Source organism: Lacerta agilis, chromosome 2, assembly GCF_009819535.1.
Source record: "Lacerta agilis isolate rLacAgi1 chromosome 2, rLacAgi1.pri, whole genome shotgun sequence".
NCBI classification, from domain to species: domain Eukaryota; kingdom Metazoa; phylum Chordata; class Lepidosauria; order Squamata; family Lacertidae; genus Lacerta; species Lacerta agilis.
In genome coordinates this window covers 28,280,144-28,288,477 of record NC_046313.1, presented here as the reverse complement: position 1 = coordinate 28,288,477, position 8,334 = coordinate 28,280,144, and the positions used below count along the sequence as shown (strand labels likewise).

Genomic DNA, 8,334 nt, shown 5'->3' with positions numbered 1-8,334 from the left:
GTTTGTTTTTGGCTGGGGTGGGGGGAATTACCTGGCTACAAAAATAGCTTCCCCTGAATTTGTGCACGGATTTGAGCTTGTGTCTTGCAGCTGGACGATATCAGTTGCCTTGGGATAGCTGTTCTGGAGTCAGCGCTGAGAGTAAATATGCACTGCCCTCCACCTACCGGTAAATCCCAGCACGGGTTTGTTTATTTGCAGAGAGCATAGTTCCCTATGTCAGAGTTTGCTGACCCCCCACTCCGCCCCAGTTCATGGAGCAACCAGTGGCCAAGGAGGAACACATGATCTGTTCTACAATTTGTTCCCAGAGGCTGCATTTGGTCACATGGCTGGCTCTTCTAACTAGTTGCTTTGCAGCATAGAAAACGTATGTAAGAAGATACAGCAAAGGTCACATCTGAGCCGGTGACATGGGAAAGTGGCAGGAAATGACCAAGGAGGTAAAGGAGGGGGTGGGGGGAATGGTATTACCTCTGTGTGAGAGAGATTTTGAAAGATCTTGTTTTGTGTGAGTTTGGTGGTTACAGCCAGGAAAAGATTTGAGACGTCCTCTAGAGAAAAAGAAAATGCATAGGCAAACTTGGCCCTCCATATGTTTTGGGACTACAACTCCCATCATCCCTGACCACTGCTCCTGTTAGCCAGGGATGATGGGAGTTGTAGTCCCAAAACATATGGAGGGCCAAGTTTGGCTATGCTTGTTCTAGAAACTCTGTTACACTGATGCTGACAAAGTCTCCTTTAAGATGGGGGTGGCAAACCCCTGGCCCCCCAGATGTGGATGGACACTCATCATCCCTGACTGTTGGCTATGCTGGCCGGAGCTGATGAGAGTCAAACAACACCCAGAATGCTACTCATTAGCCACCCTTGCGTCGCGGACTAGCAGATATATTGCTTTTGTACATCAGATATGTGGAAATGCAAATGCAAATGATATACACAAGGGAAAATGTGGGAGGAAGAACTGTTGGGCAACATTCAAAAGATAAACATAAATATCCTGAAAGCAGAGAGATGCCTAAATCAAACGGATGCATTTCTCAGGGTGGTCTCAGCAATACCCAAATATTTGCAGGGCTGTGTTCAACATGCACAACACCAATGGGAACTTTTACCCCTAAGGTTTCTTCCTAGCTGTGCAAGGTGGGGTTGGTTCATTTGGTAAGTTCTCCCCCCCCCATGCACTGCCTTACTGACAAGGATCTCCGCTCCATGCCTGCCCATTATTAAGTAAGAAATGCATAGCTGTATGCTACTTATTTTGCAATTCTTTGTTTGGCACCTAATCTGCCTGTGTTTCTACTCAGAGCCCTTGTCACCTTACTCTGAGTGAAAAGAGAGCCGCTATGGCTGTGCCTTGCTTCCTCTCTTTGCAGGAGCTGGAGACACAGTACTCCCCTAGCAGGTGGTCTCCACGGTTGGATGCGGATGCTGTGATTGAGGCTCACGTACAGGCAGTGAGCGAAGGTAAAGGGTCCCTGGGCAGTCCACTATCCAGCAATAAGTGGGATGGGAGCGGGCAGATCACCAAGGGGCCACTAACTTCCAACAGACCTCCCAGTGCCTGCTGGTTGTTGGCATTCTTGCAAAGAGCCCTAGAGTTGGTGGACCTGGTTCTGATCCAGCGAGAAGGGCATGTTTATCCTTAAGCAAGACTGCATACCCAGGGTCACTGAACATGGATCAGTTATGCTTTAGCAGTTAAGCAACCCTGAGGATGCACTCCGGCCAAAAAAGTTCTAGTGGGCACAGCTCACCTCCAGTGCTGGAGAGGGCAAAATCTCACAAGAGGTTCTGAAGAGGGATTGGAAAGAACGCTCTCCTTTGGAACTTGCGAGGAACGTTTCTTCCCCTTGGGACTATATAACAGTGGCAAAGCCTACCTCAGTTTTCCAGAAGGTTAGCAGGATGGCATGCAGTTTTGAATGAGGACAGGCACCGACAATCTGAAAACTCCTCTGCAGTGTGGGAGGGCAGCCCAGATACAGCCAGGCAAGCCGCGGACTCCCATCTCTCTGTGCCTTCCTTTGCTCTGCAGGTACCCGCCGTGCCCAGATTGGCACCCAGACTCTGCTGAATGTGCCCTACGGGTTGGGCGAGGGAGAGAAGCTTGATGTGTATCTTCCTAAGGAACACACTGAAAGTAAGAGTACAGGAGCAGCAGGGGAATGATCGGGAAACTGGGATGTTGGTGAAGTGCTGGTTGTGGTGAAGAGCCAATGTCAGAAAGCAAGGGGTGGTACATTAGTGGGAGTTTGTGCTAAGTGATGGTCTTTGCTGCCTGACTTTTCAGCCTTCCCTCTGGTCCTCTATATCCATGGTGGCTACTGGCAATTCCTGAGGTGAGTTGTGCTGGAGGTTGCCCAGGCCCTGGTCCTTTGACTGCAGGACCCTGATGGGATTATGTCCCGCCTAGCGGAACCATCTGGGACTGCTGTTCTCTTTCTCCTCCTCTAGCAAAGATGCTTCAGGCTTTGCTGCGGGGCCCCTAGCGACCCACGGCGTCGCCTTGGCTGCAGTTGGCTACGATGTGGCTCCCAAAGGTACGCAACTGTGGTGGAAACCGTTTTCCTGTTCTGCTCTCCTTGGCATCTCATGTCTAACCTGGATATTGTGGTTTGTGCTCAGGCCAGCTGGAGGTGATGGTCAGGCAGGTCCGACGCAGCGTGGCCTTCGCAGTTCAGCAGTACACAGGGATCAGGTAAGAGGTGCAAGCAGAGCCGTCTCATCCATAGAGGCCGGTGGCGCGGCGCGCCAGGGCGCTGGGCACCCCAGGGGCGCCCCCGCGAGCCCGCCGGCATACCGGGCTCCCCCTCCCCAACCCGCCCCCGCGGGCAGGCGGGCACTCGCGCGCCGGCGGGCGGGCTGTAAGCCGCCCGCCCTCGCCTCCTGGAGCCCCAGCTGGAGCGCTGGAGCGGCGCGGGGCTTTGCGCGACCTTCCAGCACTCCAGCTGGGGCTCTGGGAGGCGAGGGCGGCCGGCTTGCAGCCCGCCCCCCCGCCCGCCCCTCATCCTCCGCCCGCCGGCGCGCGAGCGCCTGCTCCAACGCCACGCCCCTCATCCCCCGCTCGCCCACCCCCCCTCCCGAGGGGCGGTCAGCGCGGGAGGGAGGCGGGCGGAGAGGCGGCAGGCTGGGGGCGCCGAGGGATCGCTGCGCCAGGGCGGCTGATCCCTCTAAGACGGGCCTGGGTGCAAGCAGGGTGAAAACACAGAGCACCTTGGGGAAAAGAGACCAAGGGGCCTGTCATATCCTGATGAAGCCCTACGGGGTTGATGGAGGCCCTGGAAGGCTTTTGAGTTTTGACTCCTCTGGCAATCCTACTCCGTCTGACACCGTCGGAACCTCTCACCTGCTCATTTCAGCTGCGTCTCATTTGCCTTTAGCGGTGTTTATCTGCTTGGACACTCAGCAGGGGCCCACCTGGCAGCCATGGTGCTCTCTACAGATTGGGCAGAATTTGGTGTTGTGCCAAACATCAAAGGTACTGTCTGGGAGACACTGATCCCATTCCCGCCCGCCCCGCCCCCCACTCCTTTTACATCCTAGCATCCCCCCTTTCTCTGGCCTGAACTTCATGACCCAACTTGCACCAAGCTGGAGCCTCAGTAAGACATGGACTCTTTTTCCTTCCCAGGAGCCTTTTTGGTGAGTGGCCTCTATGACTTGGAACCCATCATGCACACCTATGTCAATGATGTTTTGCACATGAGCCGGTGAGAGATGCATCTTTGAAAAGGAATTCTCAACCCATGTAGGGCAGAAAAACTGCAGCGAGTCCCTTGGGAGCCCCCTACCCACCAACATGTGGCCTAATATTGTTAACAGCCCATAGCAGACCAATGGGCAGGTTAGCAGCATCTGTGTTGCCCAGCACAGCAGCCCCTCCGCTTCCAGCACAATGCAGTTCATGAAGGATCATGTGAAACAGTTTAGTAGTCACCTATTATGTTCAATATTTTTGACTTAGAACTTGACGGCATGCAGGTTGAACAAACATAGGGAAAATTTATTTGAGGCACACAGCCACACTTGTAGATCACCCTTCCTACTGCAGTCTGACTTTTAAAAAAGTAAAAAGTAAAGGACACGCCCCCCTGGACAGCTAAGTCCAGTCAAAGGCGACTATGGAACCCATAGATGACTGTAGCACTCATCTCGCTTTCATGATGAGGGAGCCGCCGTTTGTCCACAGACGGCTTTCTGGGTTATGTAGCCAGCATGACTAAACTGCTTCTGGCACAACGGAACACCGTGATGGAAACCATAGCGCACAGAAATGCCTTCCCGCCGCAGCGGTACCTATTTATCAACTTGCACTGGCGTGCTTTCGAACTGCTAGATTGGCAGGAGCTGGGACAGAGCGACGGGAGCTCACCCCGTCGCAGGGATTCGATCCGCCAACCTTCTGATCTGCAAACCCAAGAGGCTTGATGGTTTAAACCACAGCACCCCCCGCATCCTGGTATAAATGCATAAAATCAGAGTTCTTTATGGTTTGTTATACATTGCGGCTTCCTAAATATCAGACTGTTTATTATTATTCATACAACCCCACACTGCTTAACTCCACCATACCATATGATCGCTTGTGTGTTTGTGTACCCACCCCCGCCACACGATAGGGAGACATGGTCATGCTGGCTGGGCTGCTGGAATTAAGAGTCCAACGATATTTGGAGGGCTAAATATTCCCCTCATGCACACACACACATGCATTGCCCCCTCTGCACTGTGTATCGAATAGATGGCATAGCTAATTATTATGATCATTATTTATTAAATTTGTATAACGCCCTTCATCCAAAGACCACAGGGCTTTTCAATTTGTATACACAAATACTGTCCCCCAAGCATCCTTCATATGCACGTGCATCAGGCCTTTCCAAATCAACACTACTGTACTTGCTTCCCCATGTATTTGAGGGGTAGATGCTTTCAAAATTGTGCTCTGCATAGAAATGGCTGCCTTCATGGCTTATCAGCAAGCCAGCCCACTCTGCCTCTCTTTCATCTCTGTATGGTCTCAGCTGTGTGTCTTTCCTCAGGGAGGTGGCCTTACAGAATAGCCCTTTGAAGTGTGTGCCTAAGTTGGAGGGCAGGAGAAGTTGCCAGGTACTTGTCACTGTGGCACAACATGATTCTCCCGAGTTCCACAGACAGTCCCAGGAGTACTTTGAGGTGCGTTGGCTGATGTTCACCATGTTGAGTTTCTCTTTAATATTTGGTGGGATGTAAGTGGCTTTTTAAAATAAACAAATAATAAAGATGCATCCGTGGAGTCAAATGATGTGTGCATCCACACTCATACCCGTGTATTTAAAGAGCCACATATGCATGTGTGAAAGGTGAAAACGCTACCTAAGACAGGTGAGGGGAATCTTTGGCCCTCCAGATGTTGCTGCAACTCCCGTCATCCCTGGCCTTTCATCATGGCTGATGGAAGTTGTAGTTCAACAACATCTGGAAGGCCAATACCTGGCCTAAAACTTTTACTTAATATTTGCTTCATACTTCTGGTCTCCCATCTCCCATTGCTCTTCATTATGAATCAATGAGACCACCAACCCCATTCCTCCCAAGTCTCTGCCATCTATCAGAGTAATGCGTCTATTAGGTTAAAGGCACTTGCAAGTCCTGTGGTGAGGATAGTTTTGTTAAAATCCCTCTTGCTTGCCCATAGGCTTTGCGTGCAGCTGGCTGGAGTGCCTCTTTGCTGGACATTGGAGACACAGATCATTTTGATGTCATTGAGAAGCTCTCCCAGGAAGACTATTTTCTCACGCAGGTATAGGGGTGCAAATGAGCTGCAATAAAATGATGGTGGCTGTCAGTATATTTGTCACTTGCCATGTGTTAGGGGTAATGCGTAAGGGAGAGCATGACATGCCCTGCATCTCCAGAATGCCGCATCAAGGAGGACTGCTAATTGTAGCTAAAAGCAAACAGGACTTCTGCATACCGGTATATCCTTATAATTGAATGCATAAGCTTTGCCATTGTCGTGCAATGTCCAAATCTAGCGTGAAGTCAAAAATGGAATGGGCGATAAGGCCTCCTTCACGCAAATATCCAGTGGCGTGGGAGCCACTTCCTTGTGGTGTGATCTCCCATTACTATGGAGCTTAGTGTGAAAATATTCCAACAATGTGGCCGAGGCTGATCACATGGGTCTTCAACGTTAGTTGTGGCGCTGACCAGGTGGGGGGAATCCATGAATTTAGACATACCCATGTGTCTGGAATATTCACACAATTACCCCAGCCATGTGGAATATACATGTCTCTCTGAAACAGAAAGGAGTTACATACTATGGAATTTGGGAAGTGTGTGGGATGTAGCTCCTGCTCAGGCCAACTTTATAATCACAACACACTCCAGATGATGAGTGAGAAGCTTCAGTGTTGAACCAATTTGTTATGCCAAGGAAACATATTCTTTCTTGATGTTCCAGGTGATTTTGAAAATGATTTCAAGAGGATGATAGGTTGACACAAGATGGAATTCTCATCCTGGAGTCCCCATCTACAGCCATGAGTGGCCATCGCTGACCTTGCAGACCCACCCACCCACCCCAATCCTCCACTCTCTCTGCTGTGCTGTTTTATTTCACCCTGGGAATGGACTTCCTGCCAATTGCAATTTTATCCAGTTAAGAAAGAACTTCAGAAAAAGACACAAATCTATTGAAATGGAACTTTGAAACATATTATTCCTTGTTGCTTTGGAGGCAATTGACTCTTTAAGGAAGCACACAGTTCCTTTTGCATGGACTGCCTGACACAGAGACAGTTCCTGTCCACTCCTGCAATAAACTCTGTTCCTCGCAACGTGCTGAGAACATTAAAATAACGGCAACGCATAAATTACATCTACATTGTGGCAGTTAATCACCTTCCCCCTAGGAGATAGTCTGAATCTGTGAGCACAGGCAAGGCATAATTGCTGCATAAATCACCACGTCTCTTTATTCCTCAAAGGGCCTGAGCTGAAGATGGGCATCTTTCACTAACAGCAGTAACTAAACGTTTATTCAACCTTCTAAGTCCATACGAAACTGCCTTATACAGTCAGAGCAGTGGCACTCTGTGCTTGTGCTATGGAGGCCCATGTCTCTACTACCACGGGCTCAATGCAGTCTTTGAATCAGGGACCCTGCAAGCAGGAAGCTGCAGATTTAGAGCATAGCCAGACTGGAACATTTCTAAAAGAAAATCGTGGGAATCATGGCAATAACGGCTATGACAACTGTGCTGCGACAGTCGGTTTGTTATGCTCTTGCCTTGGAATGGTCCAAAGTTAAGAAATACCGGTACATCTCAAGACCTTGCGCAAGTAATGTCAGTTGTAACGATTATTGTGCCATGAATTGGGGAATGTCAACAGTCGGAGATCAGATGAGTATTTAATTACTTTCTCTGCCCCTTTTGCATTCAGGTGTTGAGTGGTGCACAGAGTTATGATAACTAAATCCTAAGAAGAGGCCAATGGCCAGTCTAGCCCAGCATCCTGGTTCACACACTCACTAGCCAGGTGCCTATGGGAAACCCATAAGTGAGACCCAAACATGAGCACTCTTCCTCCTGCAGTTCAAAATGCTTTCCTTTCAGCCTGGGCATGCTCCAAGACTCCTGGATTCCAGGCACTGAACCAAGTCTGACCTAATGAAGTATATAGCCTAGCTTCTTATAATGGCTTTATGCTAACAGAAGCACTTTTGCAAGGCATTTTCATCAGTTTTTTCCCCCCCCATCAATCGCACCCCCCTGTGCCATATATGCTGTATTGTTCCAGAGGGTCCACCAGCAGTGGAGGTACTGGGTGCAAGGACCAGATGGTGAAAGCACTTCCACTAGTTCGGGGGTCAGCAACCTGCGGCTCCGGAGCCGCATGCGGCTCTTTTACACGGCTGCCGCGGCTCCGGGGCGGATACGCCCGCCCACTTCTCCAGCTGGCAGCAACCGCCCTCCAGCTGGCCAGCGGCCCGCCCTCCGGAGGCTGAGGGCGCTGCTCAGGGGCGTACCCAGGATCACCTGGCCTTGAACAGTGGGGCAGCGGGGCTCGGAGGCGGTGGGGACGCAGTAGAGGTGGTGCAGCTCAGCCGAGGGCTCTGGCGGGGAGCGCGCCTGAGGCGCGCACGCTCCTTCGGGAAGAGATGGAGCTGGGCGAGCGGGAGGGGGAACTTTGAAGACCCCGCTTCCGCCTCCGAAGCAGGCGCCCATGGGAGAGGCTGCCCCCCGAGCTTGCCTGGCAGGACCAACCCTGCCCAGCTCCGGGAGTCTTCCTAGCGTGGGAGGCGGCCTTGGGGCGGACAGGGGAGCTCCGGGGTCG

At 51.2% G+C, this 8,334-nt stretch overlaps 1 protein-coding gene across 3 annotated transcripts; it reads left to right on the top strand.

Moving 5' to 3' along the window:
- Nucleotides 1-279: 279 nt before the first annotated feature.
- Nucleotides 280-7,317, top strand: AFMID (arylformamidase). Of its 3 annotated transcripts, XM_033139064.1 has the most exons (11): nt 294-443; nt 1,383-1,473; nt 2,045-2,149; nt 2,300-2,348; nt 2,464-2,549; nt 2,635-2,707; nt 3,390-3,487; nt 3,641-3,719; nt 5,052-5,184; nt 5,687-5,791; nt 6,458-7,317. In XM_033139064.1, the coding sequence occupies exons 1-11, from the start codon at nt 414-416 to the stop codon at nt 6,485-6,487; spliced, it is 879 nt and encodes a 292-aa protein (XP_032994955.1). In that variant the 5' UTR covers nt 294-413; the 3' UTR covers nt 6,488-7,317. The 3 variants fall into 3 exon arrangements, 1 of the variants encoding a protein (XP_032994955.1); XR_004425909.1 differs by lacking the exons at nt 5,687-5,791; nt 6,458-7,317 and having other exon boundaries at nt 280-443; nt 2,464-2,714; nt 3,207-3,487; XR_004425908.1 differs by lacking the exons at nt 5,687-5,791; nt 6,458-7,317 and having other exon boundaries at nt 281-443; nt 2,464-2,714; nt 3,195-3,487.
- Nucleotides 7,318-8,334: the final 1,017 nt, after the last annotated feature.